This window comes from Bos taurus, chromosome 7 (genome assembly GCF_002263795.3).
Source record: "Bos taurus isolate L1 Dominette 01449 registration number 42190680 breed Hereford chromosome 7, ARS-UCD2.0, whole genome shotgun sequence".
Taxonomy (NCBI): domain Eukaryota; kingdom Metazoa; phylum Chordata; class Mammalia; order Artiodactyla; family Bovidae; genus Bos; species Bos taurus.
In genome coordinates this window covers 61,060,636-61,083,052 of record NC_037334.1, presented here as the reverse complement: position 1 = coordinate 61,083,052, position 22,417 = coordinate 61,060,636, and the positions used below count along the sequence as shown (strand labels likewise).

Here is a 22,417-nt window from a genome sequence, read left to right as displayed (position 1 = left end):
CACCCCAAGCAGAGTACAATCCTAGGATTCAAAGCCCTCTCAGCCACTGAAACAAATAATTAGAGCAAACCTTTGTTTTCTTCCCTAAAAGACAGAGCAGTAATTACAGGCCTTTGGGGATAATTAATCAAAGGCTTTGCCCTTGACTTGTAAAAGTCTCTCTGGCCTCCTACTCTAGACCTGGGGCCCGGGGGGCAGCTCAGGCTCTGCCTTAAAGGAAGGGCAGGGCAGGAGCCCTGGAGCCTTGCTGCCACCAGAGCCTAGCTAGCTATGTGCCTTCAGGCCAGCTTCCTCCTCTCAGCTCTGTCTCCCAACCCTGTCTCCCTCAAGGGATGGTCCTGAGCGCCTAATGAGAAAACCCAAGGTCAACTGCATGTTAAAAAGCAGAAACATTACTCTGCCAACAAAGATCTGTATAGCCAAAGCTATGGTGTTTCCAGTTGTCACATATGGATGTGAGAGTTGGACCATAAAGAGGGCTGAGTGCTGAAGAATTGATGCTTTTGAACTGCGGTGTTGGAGGAGACTCTTGAGAATCCCTTGGACTACAAGGAGATCAAACCAGTCAACCCTAAAGGAAATCAATCCTTAATATTCATTGGAAGGACTGATGCTGGAGCTCCAATACTTTGGCCACCTGATGTGAAGAGCCGACTCATTGGAAAAGACCCTGATGCTGGGAAAGATTGAACACAGGAGAAGAAGGGGATGACAGAGGATGAGACGATTGGATGGCATTACTGACTCAATGGACATGATTTGAGCAAGCTCTGGGAGTTGGTGACAGACAGGGAAGCCTGGTGTGCTATAGTCCATGGGGGTTGCAAAGAGTCAGACACGACTGAGCGACTGAAAAACAAAGGTCAACTGCAAGAGGAATGGGTGAACCCACCGGGGTTTAGGCACAGTGAGAGCTGGAAGAACGTGCAGCCTGTGCAAGGAGGTGGTCATCTGCACCCCAGGACTCTACAGCCACCACAAAGCCTGGCCACCTCGGGCAGCAGAGTCTCTACTCGGGCCATCACCCTGTCCCTCCCCCAGAGCCAAGACCCACCCTCCCCTCAAGTTCTGATACCGGAAAAGAACTAGTCAGGGAGTAGGAGACCTAGGCCTCGTCCAACAAGGTGGCTTCTCCTTCTCTGCACAGGGTCCCTTCTTCTGGGAATGGTAGGGGTTGATCTGATGTGCTCCAAGGTCCCTCCTGGAGAAGGCAATGGCACCCCACTCCAGCACTCTTGCCTGGAAAATCCCATAGACAAAGGAGCCTGGTAGGCTGCAGTCCATGGGGTCGTGAAGAGTCAACACGACTGAGCTACTTGACTTTCACTTTTCACTTTCATGCATTGGAGAAGGAAATGGCAACCCACTCCAGTGTTCTTGCCTGGAGAATCCCAGGGATGGGGGAGCCTGGTGGGCTGCCGTCTATGGGGTCCCACAGAGTCAGACACGGCTGAAACGACTTAGCAGCAAGGGCCCTCCCAAGCCAAGGAGAGTGAGCTGCTCAAGAAAGTAAAGTCGCTTAGTCATATCTGACTCTTTTGCGACCTCATGGACTGTAGCCTAGCAGGCTCCTCTGTCCATGGGATTTTCCAGGCAATAGTACTAGAGTGGATTGCCATTTCCTTCTCCAGGGGATCTTCACAACCCAGGGATCGAACCCAGGTCTCCCGCATTGTAGACAGACGCTTTACCATCTGCGCCACCAGGAGCTGCTCAAGAACCCATGTTCAAATCCCAGGTTAGACACTCACTAGCTCCCAGACCCTACATGACTGCTTTAACCTCTCCGTGCTTCAAGTTCATCACTTACAAAATGGGGAAAACAGAAGCAATCTCACACTGCAAGAAACCATTGCAACAGTATTCAAAAGTCTCTTCACAGATACACACTGAACAGCCACAGATGACGTGTGGTCTGTGAGTGGACGGACAAGAGTGGCCGCTTGTCAAAAGTGGCCAAAGCCGGGTGACGGTGGCATGGACATTCTCGATTCCCTTCCTGCCACTGGCTTTGGCTGTGTACGTTCGCTATTTTTCCATGATAAAATGTTTAAAATACGAAGTTCTTTGCAGAGAACCTGACACCTAGTCATATAAAACATAGTTCTGCTCAAAAATTTGCCTACCTAATGGGTAAACACAAAACCAGACTAGGATAAAAATATTTTTTCTTGCCCTTCCTGAGCTGTCATTCTAGTTATAGGGATAAAAGCACACAGGCACAGCTTTCTCAGGCGGTCCAGTGGTTCAGACTCCGCACTTCCACTGCAGGGGACATGAGTTTGATCCCTGGTCAGGGAACTGAGATCCTGCATGCTGCACGGAAAATAAGACAAAGCGCTAGCAGAGAGTAAGTGGCACCCTCCATGTCAGCAGAACAGTGTGCTTCACAGACTTTCCAGAGTGGTCACCTGTGAGCAGGGGCTTGAAACACAGGTAGGCTATGAATATATTAAAATGCTGGGGATGAATGTCTGGAGAGGAACTTTCAGGTCATTCCAAAAGATTTTTTAATCTGCCTCGTCTGATGAACACGTGCTCTGAAGAGGCTCATAGTCTAGCTCATTTACTCACCCAGTGAGGATTCTGAATGGCTACTGTGTTCCAGGCATTTGTCTATTCATTGTGGGAAAAAAAATGTTTAACAAAGTGAACAAAAATCCTTGCCCTCATGGAGCTTAACAATCTGGAGTGATTTCCTAAATACTTAACGAGACATATGTTACAAGAGATGCATCTATCGTTGGGTATGCCATGCATTCTGTGAGGTGCTTTAAATCCATACGTCCTTTGATTTTCATTGACTCCAGAGTGAAACAGCTTTATCAGGGAAGTACTATTTATCGTTATCTCTACACCTGAGGAAATGGAAATTCGGAGAAGTCACATGACATACCAAAGGTCTCACTGCTGGTAAATCACAGAACCAGGACTCAAACCCAGGCAGGCTGACTTCAGAATGCTCTCTGCTACATATGGGATGGAGCAGTGGTACCTGGATGTGAGATGTCACCAAAATGATAGCGTGGGAGCTGAGTCTTATGAAGGATGAATAACGCAAATAGTAGAAATTCCAACAGGAGACAGAACATAGCTGAATGAGCCAATACCTCCTGGAAGATTCATGACATAGCCTGGGGCAGGCCAGGATCCCAAAGAGAAAGCAGACAGCTTGTGATAAAGTCAGGGGCCTAACTCTTCAACCTCGAATACCTGAAGGCCTTAGCACATGAAGTTAAACTTCAGGTTTGCATTTAAGAGTACTTGGTGGCTCAGACAGTGAAGAATTCACCTGCAATGCAGGAGACTCGGGTTCAGTCCCTGAGTTGGGAAGATCCCTTGGAGGAGGGCATGGCAACCCACTCCAGTATTCTTGCCTGAAGAATCCCCACGGACAGAAGAGCCTGGTGGGCTACACTCCATGGGGTCTCAAAGAGTCGCAGACACTGAGCAACTAAGCACAGCAAGGAGCCATGCATGATGTGTGAGCAATGGGGTGGCATCAGACACGTGCTCTAGGGGGACTGATCTGCCATCGGGGCTGAGGACAATCAGGAGAGGACAGAGTCTGGTGTGATAGTAAATACAGGAACCCAGCTGTGAATGGACAAGGACCCAGACCGGAAGTCAGGGAGAGTAACAGGAAGGTCAATCCAGTTCAATTGATTCCTCATCAGCTGAGTGTCCACAGGATGTAATTGAGGCATTCAACTATGTTGGAGAGGGAGAGACAGTAAACAACCCTGCTCATTCTCTTCTAAATGACTTTATTTGGGTTCCCTCCATCCTTATCACAAGAATTGTGCTTCCCTTTCTTACAGAGAAAAGTTTGCATGGGCAGGAGTTAATTCTATCCTTCTATCCTTGATCTTGCCCTTCTAAAGTGTTTCAGAGACAGAAGGATTCAAAGTTTTGTGCACAACAGATGCTCATTTTATGTACTTTCTATTATTTAATTTCCGATCCTGAGAGTTAGGGCCTAGTATCCCCATTTCATAGATTGAAGAAGAGAGGCCTAGAGAAGTAGTTCTGCCTTCTCTCTTGACAATTTGCCTTCATTTGCTCAAGGTGCTAGAAGACAATGACTAGAAAGAGAGTAGTCCCTGTCTTCATGGAACTTGGAATCAAGAGGTCTGGGGACCTTGCCCACTGATCCTGGCATTTCCACTTATTCCAAGGAAATGCAGGTAGATCATCTTCAGCAAGTCAATGAGTTCTCTGAAACTGTAAATGCCTCAGCTGTAAAATGGGAATAATGACATCTATACTTTGTAGAATCTTTATGAGAATAAAATATAATAATGCAAACAGAAGGCTCAGCAGAGCACATAGAGGATGCTCAATAAATGGCATTGATGATGATGATAATGCAGGAGGAGATAGCTATTAATACTGCAATGCTTATGTCAGGGACTCGCTTCCCAGCATAAGCCCCCATTTGCAAGGCTTCTTCTGACTCAAACCAGTATTCCTTCTTTTGTTCCAGAGAGAGAAGGAAAAGGGTGACTCATATCCTGGCAATGATGAAGCTTCTGGCTAGCCTACAGCAGCTGGGGAGAGGAAAGCCCTAGGGTGAAGGGGAAACATAAACCCCCAGGGCCCAGTTGCTGGGCCATTGCCTTTCCTGGGTTCCACAAGCATCCTGATCATTAGCACCAGCCAGGAAGCCCCAGTGAAAGTGAACCCTGGGTCTCTGGTAAACAGAGCCAGCAAATGTGTCCCCTTCTGCGCTCAGGTGAAAGAGTTAAGTCTCCTGGGCCTCACACAGATGAAGAGTGGGTAAAGGTACCCAGCAAAGGTTGCACTTCAACCTGCCCCATAGATGGCCAGAACTTTGACTTGGAAAAGAAGTTAGCCCTGGTTTCAGGGGCTGTGGAGGCAGCAGCATCCCAGACCAAGCAAGTCAACACTAGTCAAGCCATTTTTTCCAGTTCTCCATGTGGCAGGTGCTCCTTCGGGTGTTCAGATCCAGTTTTAGAACAACAAGGAAACAGCATACCAACTGAAAAATGGGCCAAATTCACTAACATGACATTTCACAGAACAGACCATAAATGGCCCATAATCATTTGGGGAAAAGGTTCAGCAGCACAAGTCATCAAAGAAATGCACATTAAACCAATAAGGTGACAAAATTTATTGATGAATAGACTGGTAAAAATGAAAAACAATTAAAATGCCAAGAGTTTTCTGGGTAATGGGGAACTGGGTATTCCCACACAATGCTAGTGTGCAAATTAGCACAATCTTTCTAGAAGGCAATCCAGAAATGTGTTTACCAAACGCCTGCATAGTTCCTTTGACAGAGTAATTCATTTCTAGGAATTTAAATGAAGAAAAGAAGACATACGCAGAGATATTCATTTCAGCATGGCTTACAAGAGCAAAAAAAAAAATATATATATATATATATATATATAACTACTTACATGACTAACGATAAAGGATTGATTAAATACCTTTTGGTTCAACCCTCAATATTACATAACCATTAAGATATTAAGATACTAGGTAGAATACTTGCTGATGTGGAAAGTATATTGTTTGGAGGACAAAAAAAAGCATGTTGGAACAGTGTGATTCCAAGTTACAATTACTATACAAAGAATGATTCCATTTTTGTACAAAAGATATAATCCATAGGAATCAATAGGAAAGAAAAAGTCAGAAAACACATATAAAAATTAACGGTGGTTATGTTTGGGTAAGATTACATATTTTCATTTTTTTTCTTTATGCTTGCCAGTGTTTCCTAACAATTCTATTATTAAATATTTTTAAATGATAAGGAGTTGGACTTGATGATTTATAAAGATCCTGCCATCTCTGACAGTTTGCACATCTATGATTGATGTCCCAAGTGTCTTCAAACAACCCATATTTAGTGTGGGCTTACTATGTGGTCTCTGGAGCCTAAGTCACTGCCCACAGCTGCAGCCCTCTGCATTCCTCTCTCCCCATACTGGGCCCAGCTGTCCCCCCAGCCAGCCTGAGAACGTCCCTTGTCTGTCATTTCTGTGCCTAGCCAAGAGCTAAGCAAAGGAGCTCAGCACAGTGACAGGTGACACAGGGGCACAAAGACATGAAAGGCACAACTCTAGTTCCAGAATCTTCCTGGGCCACAGGACGCACACACAAAATGCTTGGTTGTATAACACAGACTAAGACAACCAGAGGCTAGAGAAAGCAGGGCAAGCTGGGCTAGAGAGGCCTGCTAGAGGAGAGGGCCACACAGGGATGGTGGGTGAGGGCACTACAGGCAGGGGCCCGGAACAAGGAGAAGCCAACACAAAGTCCTTTGCGACACATGCCCCAAACCTTTCCAAGAAACTTTCACAACCCTTAATCTGTTGAATTTCTGAACTTTGACCTGAATGGGTATAAGTTAAGTCTCCACAACAGAAATCCTCCCTCTATCTAACCCAGGATTAGCTGCCAAAGACAAGTCTTTGGGATAAAGCTGATAAATTACCTTTCTACTCACTCTCCCCACGCCTTCCAAAGGGGGAGACGGTGAAGGGGAGGGCCAGGGAGGGTCTAGGGGGAGGAGAGGAAGTTACAGGAAGGACCAGACATTTCACATGCAAAGAGTGCTCACCCCCAACCACCGGGCCTTGGGCTTCTCTTGCCGGCACCACCAGCCCCATTTGACAGATGGGAGAAAGGAGGCTCGAGGGTTAAAATGGCTTGCTCTGGGGTCACCCAGCCAGAGAGTGGGGAAGGCGACTCCACTCAGGCCTTCTGACTCCAAGTCCAGTGCTATTTCGAGGTAACACACAGGACCTGGAGTCAGGAGCCCTGGGTGGCTCTGTCACCCACTGGCTGCATGGTCCTGTACCAGCCGTCCAGCCCTCACAGCCTCGATCCCCAACTGTAAAATGAGGAGGCCCGCGAAGACCCGCCCAGGTCCTCTTCCGGCTGGTTCTCGGAGCCTTCTAGGGGCGGCTGCCAAGCTCCCCCTATCAATTACACTTCCCAAGTTGGGACGGCAGAGATCACCCGAAGGGCCTCAGCCCATCACGTGGTTACATAAAAAAAGCAAAACGTCCCAGATTAACTTCCACTGCACTGCTTCTGCTGATACACGATTACCCAAATTTCTAGTTTCCTTTGGTGAAATTTGCCTGCTGGGTAGGCACTTTGGACGGCTAAAACGGCAAATGTGAGCCGAAGAACACAGAAGATGGTGTTGAAACCTAGGGTAGGGTCCAAAGTGGACGAGTTCTTCCTGTGGGTCTCTGGACGAGTCTCTGGCTATTTCAGGCCTCCTACATCCGCGTCTTAGTAGAGGGGTTTGGAGACACCCCCGGACAAGCGAGAGGGCCGAGGGTAGAACTTTTCTAGCAGCAACTCTGCCCAGCCTGTATCCAGTGCCCCCCGGTCCCATGCTGTCGGCTAGAGGGCTGGGGGCTAGGGGGCTGGGGGCGCGGTGGTGGTGCCGAGGCTGGGATCGGCCTTCGGAGCAGACAGGGGCCCGGGGCGAGTGCCGGCGCCCGGTGACTGCCACTGGAGCTCCACTGCAGTTTCGTCAGAGGTAAAGGTACGCGCCCGATGCGCGCGGCGTGTGCACACAAACACACACTACCGCGCGCAGACCATTCATCACACTTTTCCCCGGGCCTGGAGAAGCGCGATCATATGCCTCTAGCCCCTGCGGCCCGTGCCCGGAACCCACCCAAGCGATCCCGCCACCGACCACGAGGCCCCGCGGCTCCCTGACGCATGGACGTCCGCAGCGATCAGGGACCGGCCTTCTTCTGCGCGTGGCGGGCTTCCTCTCGGCGACACCCGGCCACGTCGCGCGGTTCCAGCAGCCAGCGGGACTCGCCACCCAGAGTCCCCCAGAGCTGAACGTCTCGGCTGCTGCGTCCCCTCCAAGTCGCATCTCACGGCAAGGAGTCAGCTAGCAAGCCTCTCCCCGCCCACCCGGTCTCATGACAGCTGCTGCCGCCCAAGACAGGCAGATATAACAAGAAGCAAAGTTTCCCTCTCTCCCCTCCCACATCCCGCCCCCCTCCCCCTCCCTTCCAGTGTTATGCAAAACAAGCCGGCACCGGCGCTCAGACTCCAGGTACCAAACCAGCCCTAGCAAGCCGCGCCCGGTAGAGCCCAGCAGCCCCTCTGCCTCCGGCGTGCACCCGCATCCGGGGTCTCATTCGCGGCTCGGCTGCACCCCCAGCCTCCCCGCTACCCGTGCCGGGGTGACCGTAGGAAAAAACCCTAACTATGGGGCCAAACTTTATGCTTGCAACAGGCATGGGGTGGGGAAAACTGGGGAACGGGTAGGGGGCGCGCATTCCCTGTGCGGGCATTTTCCGGGCAGTTTATCCCAGCAGCAACCGCCCCCCCTTCCGCCCCCGTTTCCAAGTAACCAGCTTCCTCGCCCCTCCCGGCCCAACGAAGCACCCTCTCCTGTCACGCGCGTGTCGCCAGTGGGTCTCCCAGGCGCAGCCTGAGCCCGGTTCGCCGCCTTGCCTTCCCTTCCCCCAGCATCGCCGAGCGCGCACCAGGGGCCGCGCGCTGCAGGGGGACCCAGACGCCCCCAGACAGTCCTCCGACCCCATCCTGCCGGGCTTTCGCCCCCGGGGACTCCACCGGATAGCGAAACCAGGAAGGTGCTATCCCCGCCCGCATGTCCACGTGCCCTGCAGACCCCTATGCCTTCAGCGGGCAATTGGCAGAAAACTCCGCGCTGCGGGAGCTTTTAGAGAGCCTCGAGGGGGCTAGCTGTAGCAGACCTGGTACCCGAGACCGGAGGATCAGGGGACTCCGGGGACCGGGACAGGCGCCTGCGCCGGGGCCACAAGTCCACGTGAAAGTACGGCAGCAAGTGCCGGGAGCCTGAGGGCGCGCCTTCTGCACCCAGACTCAGCATGAGGGTCCCCCACACCTGACGCGGCTCAGCCTCTTCAAGGAAGCACCGAACCCCCCAGCTCAGCGGGCAGGGGGGTGGGGGTGGGCCGGAATCCAAGCAACCAAGGCTAGACCCTCCCCAGCGGCCGTAGCGACCGCAACGGTCCGGCATGCGTGGTGGGGGGACCTCCAGCTCCCTGTCCCCAGAAAGAAGTACATCGCAGGGTGCATGGAAGGGGGACTCTGCAGTCTGGAACCCCCGATCCCCTCAATGCGCCCACCGCTGCCTCCCGGCCTCCGCGGCTGCGGCGGCAGCCTCCGCAGCTCAGCGGCCCTGGCTACCCGGCCGTGGCCCCTGCTGATCTTACCTGCGTGTCCGCGAGATAGTTGAGGAAGAAGGAGGAGAGCTCCTCGTCCAGCAGCGAGCCGCAGTCGTTCCCCGCCATCTTCCAGCCGCGGCTGCAGCGTGCGGCGGAGTCAGCGCCGAGCCGGCCGGGGGAGGGAGGGAGCGAGCGAGCGAGGGAGGCGGGAGGAGGGAGGGCGGCCGGCGGGAGGAGGGAGGGCGGAGCTCAGGCCCCCGCTGCCGCAGGGCCGCTGGCCGCGGGGGCGGGGCCGCAGGGCGCCCGCGCAAGCCGGGGGTCGCACCCCCCCCTTCCCTGCGCAATGTGTGGCGCCGGGATCCTCGCCCGCGGCCCCCGGCCCGGGAGGACAGCGCCCGCAGCCGGGTGACGGTAGTCAGCCAGCAGCCCGATGCCTGCGCAGCAATGCAGGCAGCCCACTGCTCCTGCCGACCGAATCACGTTGCGTTAGCGCTGGGCGGGTCCTTACGAGACAACCTGCTTCGGCACAGCTGGGGAAACTGAGGCCTCAGAAGGCAGAGGACCTCGTTTGATGCCACGATATAGTTTAATACAGGAAAACAAAGCCCAGGTCTGACTGCCCTACAGGCTTGAGTGTCTCGCTGGGCTGCAGCCAGAGAGGGAGGGATACCATAGGTCAAAGGTGGAGAAATCAAGGAAGGCTCCTCGGAGGGGGAAGCTTTTTTAAAAAAATCTTTTCTTTGGAAGATGCGTTGACCCATATTCTTAACTATCTCTCTCTCTGGCTTCCTTCACTGTGTACTTCCCCCCCGAAAACTTCAACTCCTTCTCTGACCATGTCCACAGTGCCTTGAAGTAGCCAGCTTCCTGCTGGCCCACTGGCCTCCCAGTTTCTTGGGTAAGCCATCCGACTGCGGAATACTGTTCCCTGTCTGCGGACATTCACCGAGTAAACCACATCTTCACTGTATCCTTCCCTGCTGCTCCTCGGACTGTCAACTCTCTCTCCTGCCACTTCCATCATTCCCGGCGGCCTTAGCTCTGCAGACCTTTAAAACACTGGTAACGGTTGCCATTTTACCGTAGTTACAGTGAAGATTTGATCTTCAGACGTCTTCCTACTAGACTTTAAAGACCCATGAAAGCAGGGCCTGAGTTTGCTTTTGCACATACTGTCTCCAGTGCCAGGCACATAGTAGGTTCTTAGTAATGTGTTAACTAAAAATCCCAGAGGATTTAGATCTCCCATTACCATCACCACACATTTCGTAGATAAGAAAACTGCCTAGGGTAAAGGGTATGCATGGAGTGAGTGCCAGGGCCAGATCCAGAGCCCCCAGGCCTCCTGACGCCAGCCTTGAACTTTCATCATCATGCCCTGCTGTTTGCCAGCCAGGAGATGAGGGCACCGCCTGGGTAAAGGCAGAAAGGCGGGAAGATTTCAACCTGTTTTATTGGGCCCTCCTGCCGCCTGCTCTCCTCCCATCCCAAGCTAGCAAGGCCTGCCCCACCCTGCCCACCCTTCCTGGCTCCCTCCCAGCCGGAGGAGGAAAGGAGAGTACAGGGAGAGTCCCCAATACACCTGCTCAGACTTGAACACCAGAGCAGGAGCTTCCTTCTCCAGTTTGAGGTTCCCAGAACCAGAGGGCGTGATTTCACTCTTTGGGCTTTAGTTCAGGGCGCTTTTAAGGAACAATGGATCCCAAGAGAAAGCCTACATGGAGCTTTGAAGCGCTAGCCTGGGAGTCAGCAGTCCCAGGCTCTGGTCCAGCCCATCACATCTCACTCCAGTATTGGGCAACGCAGGGAATTAAGAGCGTGGGCCCTCTAGTCAGAGTGCCTGGTTTCGAGCACCTGCAAGTCATTTATTCTCAGGCTTTGGTTTTCTCATCTACACAAATGGGGACCATAGAATTACTTACTTAAGAGGGGTGTTATGATGATCGAGGAGCTAACATATGCAAAGTGTTTGGTACAGTACCTGACTTCATGAGGGAAGTGCTAACCTCTCTGGTCCTTTGTTTCCTCATCTGTAAAAATGGGGGTGAAATATATGTCCCCTGAAGCCCTGGCCAACGTTATTTTCCTCTCTTCCAGAGCTTATATGCTACTGGCTACCTTGAACTCCAATAGGTCTGAATTTGAATCCTGGTGCTCACTAGCTTTGTGCTAGTTTACTTAACCTCTCTAAGCCTCAGTTTCCACCAGGTAGGGATCTTGAGAAGACTGAATGGAACAATGCATGTAAAATTAATTGCTTGGTTCTGTAGCCTGCAAAGAGGAAGTGCTGATTCTCACAGGCATCATCATCACTACCGTCACCAGGATCATCACCTTCAGCACTAAAGACATGTGCTCTCCTGAGGCCATGCTTTTTTGCTGCTGTTTGTAGACATCAGAGCCAGAGCCTCCCAGGACGCTGTTTCCAAGAAGCATCCCTCCCAGATCCAGTCTCACCTCTGATTGGTGTTATGCCCTTTATTGCCCAGAGGCCATTCTTGGAGGATCCCTGAGACTAGCCATCTCCAGCCTTGGCCTGGCAGAGCTGCAGTGCCAGACATGGCCTCCCAGGGAAGCCCTCAACAGCGCCACCCAAAAGCTTTTGTCTTTAATTGCCCAGCTACAAGGCCTTTCTCACTAATCCCTGTGTCCTCAGAATGGGCTACTTGTTGGCAAGAGACTCAGATGAGAAGGCACCTGATCTGAGATATCTAACCTCTTTTACAAAAACATCTTATCCCAAGGATTCCTTTATTAAAGGCCACTCAATAGATTCTCAACCTCTTCACATTCTCTGATCCATAAAAGCCCTCAAGAAACCTAACGGGCTATATAATCTTCTGCAATTACCGTCCCCTCTCTGAGGCTGTTTCCATACCTGTAGAAAACAAAAGAGTTGGGCTAAATCGACCTCTACTGAACCCTCTAGCCCAGATATTATGGGCGTTTATAGATACCAGCCCAAACTTAACAGTTTCTCTCTTCTGCGCATGTGCCAGACAACTGAGCTTATTATCATCTCAGATTGACTTCAACAACCCTGAGTATTTGGCGGTGTGATATCCATTTTATGACTGAGGAAACAAATGCTTAAAAGGGGTTGAAATGATTAGTCCAAGACCAAGCAGAGACACAGCTGAGATCTGAAGCCAGATCTGTGCACGGTGTAAACCGCAGACCCCAGTCATGACAGATACTTGGTCCCTGTCACCAAAGATTAAAATTCAATAGGTCAACAGAGGGCCCAGGAATCTGCATTTAATAGGTTCCCCTAAATGACTGTGCTGCAGGAAACTACCCATCAGTCAATAGACATTTGATGAGCACCCACTAAGTGCCAGCTGGGATGATGTGAACCATGGATAAATCAGTGAACACAACAGCTGCCACCCCTGCCCACACTCTATTCAGAACAATTGCTTAGTAAATTTTTGCTAGTGAATGGGGGAGAGGGGACATGAGTCTTGATCATCACTGAAGTTTCCTGCCAGCTGCCCACAACTCAGTGATTCTCTGACCCAGGCCAGGGAGTCTGACACACCTATTTCCCACCTATTTCTCCAGTCCCAGGAGGCAGGGACTCAAGCCAAGAGGAACTAAGAAGTCACCCGATTTGTATTGTTAATTTAGAGAGCTGGCTCCGTCTCCTATTGAATTGTAGAACTTGAGAATTGTGGAGTGTATGTTACCCATCAGCTTCGCTGAACACGTAGCAGAATGTGGCCAAAGCCACACACCCCTTCGGGACAGAGCCAGGACTAGAAGCCGGGGCTCCAGGTTGGATGCATCGTGGTCAGGTGTCTTCACAGGACAGACTTCTCATGCTTGAGCCTGTGGAAGAAACCACCCAGCTGTGTCAGTTGAGGGTTTCAGAACTGGGGACTAGAGCTTTCAGTGCTTGAAATTCTATCATGGGACTTCCCTGGTAGTCCAGTGATTATGACTCCATGCTTCCACTGCAGGGGGCATAGGTTTGGGGAGGCTCCACATGCCACACAGTGGAGTCAGAATAAAAAAAAAGAAAGTCCAGCATAAGCAAAGCATTTCTTTATGTTGCCCTCTTCTCCCTGTAGGGCCAACTTATAAACTCACCAGTACATTTAGGGGATACTTAGCAGATCACTGTCTCTTTTACACACTACAAATGCTGAAAAGTGTTCCCAAATCAGCAGATGAGGGGCACTAAACAGCTGTGAAGTTGCCTATGACTGTTTCCCAGTTTTGCAAGTGCAGGTTTTCATTCACTCACCTCTGCCTTGTTAATGACTGTGCACAAAGCATGGGAATAATGAAGTGGGGTAGGAATAGAAACACCTGCTTTTTCTTCATCTGTTCACAGAGCAAAATGATCCTAGACAGGTGTGACAGGTATAATGGTCCCTCATTATACCCATTTGATAGATGGAGAAACAAAGGTCCAGTGATATGAATTATTCTGTTTTTTTACAGAGATGTAAATTCTACCAGGTTACTACATATATATAATATATAATTAGATGTATAAAATACATATATATGTGTATTACATATATAATATAATACAGCAACATTTAAAGAGTTATCTGAATTAAAGGGCAACATCTAAATTTAGTGTCTCTAGCAAATAAGGCAAGCAGATGGTAAGAATGCCTGAGTACCTATTGTTTGTGAATATCTTTATACTCTATCACTTTGGGACCTTTTTAATGATCAACCTATCTGTCCTACCTGACCTAGAATTTTGTGTGGATCAAGTTCACTTACAAAGGACTTTGAACTTCACATTCACTATCCTAAATCATCAATAATGCTCCTTTGGAAACATATCCTAAGGATCTGATTCAAAAACTGGAACTGCTACAGCATAATGTTTATGTAGAGAAGCGGACAACAGAGGATGAGATGGTTGGATGGCATCACCGACTCGATGGACATGGGCTTGGGTGAACTCCAGGAGTTGGTGATGGACGGGGAGGCCTGGCGTGCTGCGGTTCATGGGGTCGCAAAGAGTAGGACACAACTGACGACTGAACTGAACTGAGATAGATAAATAGATAGATAGATTCAATAAATATTTTTAGAACCTGCCAGATGCTAGGCACTGTGCTACAGGCCCACAAATAGTAACCATAATATAATCTTTGCTCTCTTGTAACTCACAGCTGTGATCTCTACAATATGCAGGGGAGAGACTAGTCAACATGCTAGGATGAAATAAGTCTTTTTAAAAAAAAGATTATTTCTGAATGCACCAGGTCTCGTTACTGCACTTGGACTTTCTCTAGTTGCAGTTAGAGCGGGGGCTACTCTCTGATTGTGGTACTTGGGCTTTTCGTTGCAGTGGCTTCTTTTGTTGTAGAGCACAGGCTCTAGGCACATGGGCTTCAGTAGTTGTGGCATGGGGACTCAGCAGTTACCGTTTGTGGGCTCTAGAGCACAGGCTCAATAGTTGTGGGGCATGGGCTTAGTTGCCCCATGGCACGTGGAATCTTCCTGGATCCCGATCGAACCCATGTCCTCTGCATTGGCAGGCGGATTCTTAACCACTGGACCACCAGGAAGATCAGATCAGATCAATCGCTCAGTCATGTCCGACTCTTTGCGACCCCATGAATCGCAGCATGCCAGGCCTCCCTGTCCATCACCAACTCCCGGAGTTCACCCAGACTCATGTCCATCGAGTCAGTGATGCCATCCTGCCATCTCATCTTCTGTCATCCCCTTCTCCTCTTGCCCCCAATCCCTCCCAGCATCAGTCTTTTCCAATGAGTCAACACTTTGCATGAGGTGGCCAAAGTAGTGGAGTTTCAGCTTTAGCATCATTCCTTCCAAAGAAATCCCAGGGCTGATCTCCTTCAGAATGGAGTGCTTAGATCTCCTTGCAGTCCAAGGGACTCTCAAGAGTCTTCTCCAACACCACAGTTCAAAAGCATCAATTCTTCGGCACTCAGCCTTCTTCACAGTCCAACTCTCACATCCATACGTGGCCACAGGAAAAACCATAGCCTTGACTAGATGGACCTTTGTTGGCAAAGTAATGTCTCTGCTTTTGAATATGCTATCTAGGTTGGTCATAACTTTCCTTCCAAGGAGTAAGCGTCTTTTAATTTCATGGCTGCAGTCACCATCTGTAGTGATTTTGGACCACCAGGAAAGCCCTGTAATAAGTTTTTTCATGGAAGCTGGGGGAGCTGAAAGCTGGGTGGGGCTGGGAGAAGAGCCCATGGGAGAGGTGGGATCCTGAGCCAAGACAATGAAAGTAGTAGGAGGGATCTGGAAGAGTGAATGGGTGGAGGCCACATTTTAGAGTTCGAATCACTAGGCTTTGGTCATAGATAAGAAATGATGGGCTGATTACAGGGAAGAGCTTCAGTGGATGATGAGTCTTAGAGAAGAGGCAGCTCATAAGGGTTCTCCTGAGTATAACCTCAGATATGCAGATGACACCACCCTTATGGCAGAAAGTGAAGAGGAACTAAGAAGCCTCTTGATGAAAGTGAAAGAGGAGACTGAAAAAGTTGGCTTAAAGCTCAACATTCAGAAAACTAAGATCATGGCATCTGGTCCCATCACTTCATGGGAGATAGACGGGGAAACAGTGGAAACAGTGTCAGACTTTATTTTTTTGGGCTCCAAAATCACTGCAGATTGTGACTGCAGCCATGAAATTAAAAGACGCTTACTCCTTGGAAGGAAAGTTATGACCAACCTAGATAGCATATTCAAAAGCAGAAACATTACTTTGCCAACAAAGGTCCGTCTAGTCAAGGCTATGGTTTTTCCTGTGGTCATGTATGGATGTGAAAGTTGAACTGTGAAGAAGGCTGAGCACCGAAGAATTGATGCTTTTGAACTGTGGTGTTGGAGAAGACTCTTGAGAGTCCCTTGGACTGCAAGGAGATCCAACCAGTCCATTGTGAAGGAGATCAGTCCTGGGTGCTCTTGGAAGGAATGATGCTAAAGCTGAAACTCCAGTACTTTGGCCACCTCATGCGAAGAGTTGATTCATTGGAAAAGACTCTGATGCTGGGAGGGATTGAGGGCAAGAGGAGAAGGGGACAACAGAGGATGAGATGGCTGGATGGCATCACCGACTCAATGGACGTGAGTCTGGGTGAACTCTGGGAGTTGGTGATGGACAGGGAGGCCTGGCATGCTGCGATTCATGAGGTCGAAAAGAGCCGGACACGACTGAGCGACTGAACTGAACTGAATTGAACTGAGTATTTTCAGATGACTGTGGGACAAGAGGAGGCATACAGGAGGAGCACACTGATACCAAGCAAAAAATTGGAAAGAACCTTAGCATCTAGTAAGAAAGAGCAGTTCAATTCCACACCTAGTTACAAACAGTAGACAAAAGCTCACACATGTGTACAGAGAACTGTGTTCAAGGGTGTTCATTGCAGTATTATTAATTATGGTAAAAAAAAATACAGCTTATAGGAAAAAATGAACTGTGGTGAGACCACACAATGGAATATTAGACAACTGTGAAAATTAATAACAGCTGCATGAATCCACAAAGATAAAACACAAAAGCAATGAGTGAGATAAATAGGCAGCCTAAGGATACATGCAATGTTATACTATGCATGTAATGTTTTTAAATATGCAAAATAATTTTCCATTGCATTGGCCAGTACACATATATAAAGTAAAAGCATAAACATGGAACAGCAAAGGCACAGCTCATTTCAAGAAAGTGAGAGGAGAGGGGGGACCTAGGGCTGGCTTTATGGGTGAGCCACCTCACTCTTGAAGTCACACTGGCCTTACACGTGGTTAATTACTCTGCTGCTGCCGACTTGAAATTCATGATGATTTTAAATAAGGGTTCCTGCATTTCATTTTGCACCAGACCCTGCAAGTTATGTAGCTTCTCCTGGTGGGATTACATTGTATGTAAGAGAGTTCCAGTTATACCTGTGATCTTGTTTTTAATCTCAAAAATATTTTTAAAGTATCAGTGTTTGTTAAATCTGTGTAGCGCATTGTTCCTTGTGCTTTTCTGTATGTTTGAAATATTTTATAATTCAAAAACAATGAAGATACTCTGCAGAAGGTAGAAAGCTATATGGAAAATGTACGGGAAAATACGTATAGCATTAAGTGAAATAGGGTTATAAAAATGTTTATAAAGTGATTGTAGTTGTGTGCATAAATGTACATTTAAAGTGTATATGTTAGAGTGACCTAAGGAGTGTGAACAAACAAAACATGAGGATGGTGGAAATAATTTCTTTTCATATTTTCATTTGTGTTTTGTTTCAATTTTGTTTTTATAATAAATAAAATTGCCATCTATGTTATTTAAGTAGCCTATCTGCATTGTAACAGGGACATTTCAGAGACTTAAGATCTCAACATAAAGGAGTAGCTCTGATGGAACTGGTAGGAACCCTTCCTAAAATGAGCTTTGAACCGAATGTCAGTTTGGAGTCCCACTTGGGGACCGAACTCACGTTTGGACAAACCTCTTCTCCAGGCTGAGACTCAGATTCCCCCTCTGCACAACAGTGCGCTTGGACTGGGTGGGCCATCCCAAATGCGCCTTGGATGGGTGTGTCCCCCCGAGACCAGGGCCCTGACTGTGAGATGCTCTGATTCCCGCTCCCCTTTGCAGGGGAAATCATTTGGGCCACGTGTAGTTTGGCAGCAGAGATGGTTGGAGTCAGGATCCTGAGCGGAGAATCCAGGTCAGTAGGCCACCCTAGGAGCGTTTTATATGGGGTGGAAGCTCTTTGGTTCCTGGAGCAGCCAGAACTTCAGAGTCCCAGGGAAAGGGGCATGGCCTCACAGGCAGGGCAAGGTATAGACACAGTGTGGTATCATGGGTGCAGCAGAGCATCCTGGGCACAGCATGGTGGGGGCAGCCCTGCGCTCTTCAGCTTCCCTGAAGAATACTGGCAGACAACTCCAAAGATGAAAGATCGGTTGAAAGGGAATAGTCCACCTTCTGTCAGAGTTATTATTTTTCATTGTAATTTATTTTATTACTTTTTGGCCTCACCCTCGGACATGTAAGGATCTCAGTGCCCCAACCAGGGATCAAACCCACATCCCCTGCATTGAAAATGCAGTCTTAACCACAGACCACCAGGCAAGTCCTCCACTACAAATTATTTTAAATTACATGTGATACAATTATTTTTATCCTTGTATAAAAAAACGCAAACAAGAGGCTTCCCTGGTGATCCAATAGCTAAGACTCCATGCTCCCAGTGCAGGGGGCCCAAGTTCAATCCCTGGTCAGGGAACTAGATCCCATATGCTGCAACTAAGAGTTCACATGCTGCAACTAAAGACCCAGGGCAGCCAAATAAATAAGTAAAATGAATATTTTTTAAAAAACGACAAAAAAAATGTAAACAATACAAAGAAAGGACAAGCTTCTGTGATCACCTTCACCCAATATCACTCCTTCCCCATAGGTGCCCACTGTTACTGTTTCATGAATTGCCTTACAGAAAAGGGAAAAAAAAGAGATTTTTTTCTTTGCTTTTTATACATATAAAACCTAGAAACCCTCAAAGTTTCGATTGAGACTTTTAAACAAAATGGAATCCTACTACAATCACTATTTTGTAATTTCCTTCTTAATATGTCTTAGAGGTCTTTCCATATCAGTACATGCAGATCTACCTATTTCTTCAAACTGTTGTTCAGTCACTAAGTCATGTCCAATTCTTTGCAATCCCATGAAGTGCAGCACTTCATGCCAGACTTCCCTGTCCTTCACGATTTCCCAGAGTTTGCTCAAACTCATGTCCATTGAGTCAGTGATGCCATCCAACCATCTCATCCTCTGTTGCCCTCCTCCTCCTCCTGCCGTCAATCTGTCCCAGCAGCAGGGTCTTTCCCAGTGAGTTGGCCCTTTGCATCAGGTGGCCAAAGTATTGGAGCTTCAGCTTCAGCATCAGTCCTTCCAATGAATATTCAGAGTTGATTTCCTTTAGGATTGACTGGTTTGATCTCCCTGCTGTCCTCTTAAGAATCTTCTCCAGCACCACAATTCGAAAACATCAATTCTTCAGCGATCAGCCTTCTTTATGGTCCAACTCTCATATCCATACACGACTACTGGAAACACCATAATTTTGACTATATGGATCTTTGTCAGCAAAGTGATGTCTCTGCTTTTTAATATGCTATCTAGGTCTGTCCTAGCTTTTCTTCCAAGGAACAAATGTCTTTTAATTCTTTCAAATTGCTGCATGGCTCTCCCCAGGGTGAATGTGCCATGGACTTGATTTGTAACTTCTGGCGCATCATGTTTCTAGACTTACATTCTTCAGGTGGTTATATGGTCCTAGTTATATCACTAAAGACTATACAAAGCTGGGGATAGAAAATAATGACAATGGATGCATTCCTTTATTCTTTCAATCAACAAAAGCCTGTGGAATGCTTCCTTTGAGTACAGACTTCATCTTTTAATCAATCAAGCCAGACCTGCATGTATGAGTTTAGTGAATAATATCAATCATTTTACTACATTGTTTGAAACTCATCCATCATTCCTTCATGACCCATCTACTTTGTGCCAGGCATTCTGCTAAGCTTTGTGGGACTATAGAGTATTAGTCGTGGCTGCTTTGGTTGCAATTAATAAAAAAACCCTACTTAACCTGGCTTTAATATATAATATGTTGGCTTCCATTAATTAACACATTTAAAGGAGGAATGTCACCAGGAAGACATGGATGTTCATCTCTCAGCTCTGTTTTCCCCTGAAAGCTTCATTCTGGGACAGGTTCTGTCCTGGTGATGGCAAGGTGGTATGCTCCAGGCCTAAACCCAATCCTCTTAGCAAGTCCAGCAAAGGAGCTGTGCCAGTTGCCTAGCAAAAGACTAGGATTCAGTCTGATTATATCAATTTGGCTCAAATGCCTGTCACTAGGCCAATCCCTGCTCCGATTGGTCAGTACTGGGTTACATGCCCACCTCTAAGTCTAGGAGTCAAGCTGTTTCATTCAACAACCCTGCTATCCCCAAACCAAGGTTCTTAAAAAGAGACCATTAATTTGAATGGGAAATAATTATATCTCTTTCTATTAGCTTCTAACTAAAATTTAGCATTTCCTTCTATTATGAATAGAGCAAACATTTCATAACAGTATTAAAAGTTCCTATAACTTTGGCACTAATAGAAATCACAGATATTTCATATCTCATCACAAAATGTCATTTACATTCATCACTATTTTGAAACTTAGGGTAACTATCAGACCAATTAGATCTTGCTATTCATGTGTTAATAAAGAAATATATATATATTGCTATATCAAAATTTCTTATCATGTGATAACTGTTTCAATATAATTGAGTTTTAAAAAATTATTTGTAGTTGATATTAAGCATTTAAAAACATCAACATGAGGAGGGGTCCATGGCCCACGAAAAAGGTCTAGATATAATATGGGAGAGATATATAATATCTAGATATAATATGATTTCCTCCCCAAAAGGACATCAGGTGCCTTTGCCAGAAGTGCGTCTGCCCCACCGGGAACACTAACCTACACAGCTCAGGAGCAGCTGATCCTCATGACTCTGCTGACTTTATTGTCCCCCAGAAGCCCTGAAGAGGTTCTCCATACCAGGAACCAAAATTTCCTCTGTCAAAGGAGGTGCAAAAATAGAAGGAACAAAATGAAACCTGGATGTCCTTTGTGAAGAGGAGGAGGAGACTTAAGCAAGATGCTTAAGGAGAAGTTCATGAGATCACTTTGCTCTGCAGATGCCTACTTGTCTCAGCATAGAGCCCAGCAATAGGCCTGCCCTTTGACCAGGATTCCCTCTTCCTGGGAGTTCACCTTGGAAACCAGTAGAAGGAAGAGAACAAGCTAGCCAGGCAAAAATATTCACTAAGGTGGGCTGGGGCTAGGGAGGCTGGGTCAGGAGCCTGGAGTCAGGCAGGCCTGTGTTTGAAGCCTTGCTCAAAAGGGTAACCAACACTGCCTGCCACACACGTGAACACTGCTCCTCGGACATCAGGGTGGCGTCTAGTTCTTCCCCTGGATTTCAGACTAGCTTTCTGACTTGATTTGACCAAGAGAACTCAGCAGAAAGGATGCTATCCCAGTACCCGCCCTAGGAGTCAGGACAATGGGAGCTTCTGCTTTCACTCTCCAGGAAGCCAGTCACTGCGTAAAGAAATCCTGCTAACATGCCAGGTAGACCATGTAGAGAGACAGAGGCCCTGAAGGATGCGAGGCCACAGAAACAGAAACCAGCTGACTTGTCGCCATTTTAGCCTCCCCTCCTGCAACACCAGACATCTAAATAAACCCATCTTGGAGCCCCCAGCCCTAGTGAAGCTGCCTCAGTTAGTACTGTGTACAGCAGAGATGACTCAACTCCATCGAGCTCTGACCACACTGCAGAACCATGAACACGTAAATAGTTCTCGTCCCTTAAGCTACCACATTTTCATTTTCTAAGTGAATGAGTCTCTGTTTTGTAAGTTCATTTGTACCATTTCTTTTTAGATTCCACATGTAAGGGATGTCATATGCTATTTCTCCTTCTCTGACTCCTTTCACTCAGCATGACACTCTCTAGGTACATCCATGTTGATGCAGTGGCATTATTTCATTTTTGGTTTTGTTTTGTAATGGCTGAGTACTTACTATTCCACTGTACATATGGGCACAACCTTTAAAAGAATAACATAGCCCGAGGACATGACATAAATTGATTAGAACCAAAGAGGTCCAAGATGGTAGACAAGTCAACTTCCACTAGACTGTGGGCCTCAGTATACACTCATTTAACATATCAGCAAGCTGAATGACAAACCCACAGGTGCCGTAACAGTTCCAAGGCCAGCCATAAAGGTCAAAAAGTGAAAGGTGGCCCAATTCCTGGAAATCCCTGTCGCTTCCCCAAAATAGCTGGAGTATTCCTTCTACTCATTAGCCTATGAAATCACCCACCTCTATAAAAACTGACAACTCCATACCCTGGGGCCACTCTCACCTCCTGAGATGGCCCACACTCTGTCTGTGGAGTGTGTTTCTCTCTAAATAAACCCACTTCTTACCTATGACTGAATTCTTTCTGTGATGAGTTATCAAGAACCCGAGCTTCATTAAGTCCTGAGACCAGGTGTGCGATCTCAGTCCTGGCCAATAGGTTCAAGTCCCATTCTGGGTTTTGGCTGAGTTTGAGTCCCAGCCTGATTAACACAGTTTTAATAGTCAAGGCTATGGTTTTTCCTGTGGTCATGTATGGATGTGAGAGTTGAACTGCGAAGAAGG

General features: G+C 47.9%; 1 protein-coding gene and 1 non-coding gene across 3 annotated transcripts in view; both read right to left on the bottom strand.

Moving 5' to 3' along the window:
- The window catches only part of PPARGC1B (PPARG coactivator 1 beta), a 120,575-nt gene extending 111,243 nt beyond the window's left edge, over nucleotides 1-9,332 (bottom strand). For both annotated transcript variants that reach the window (XM_005209630.5, XM_003586328.6), the window contains exon 1: nucleotides 9,222-9,332. In XM_005209630.5, coding sequence (XP_005209687.2) covers nucleotides 9,222-9,299 — 78 coding nt within the window. In that variant the 5' untranslated portion in view covers nucleotides 9,300-9,332. The remainder of the gene's footprint in view (nucleotides 1-9,221) is intronic.
- MIR378-1 (microRNA mir-378-1) lies at nucleotides 6,735-6,800 on the bottom strand. Its single transcript, NR_030898.1, has one exon. It is a non-coding gene; the product is annotated as a microRNA mir-378-1 (primary transcript).
- Nucleotides 9,333-22,417: the final 13,085 nt, after the last annotated feature.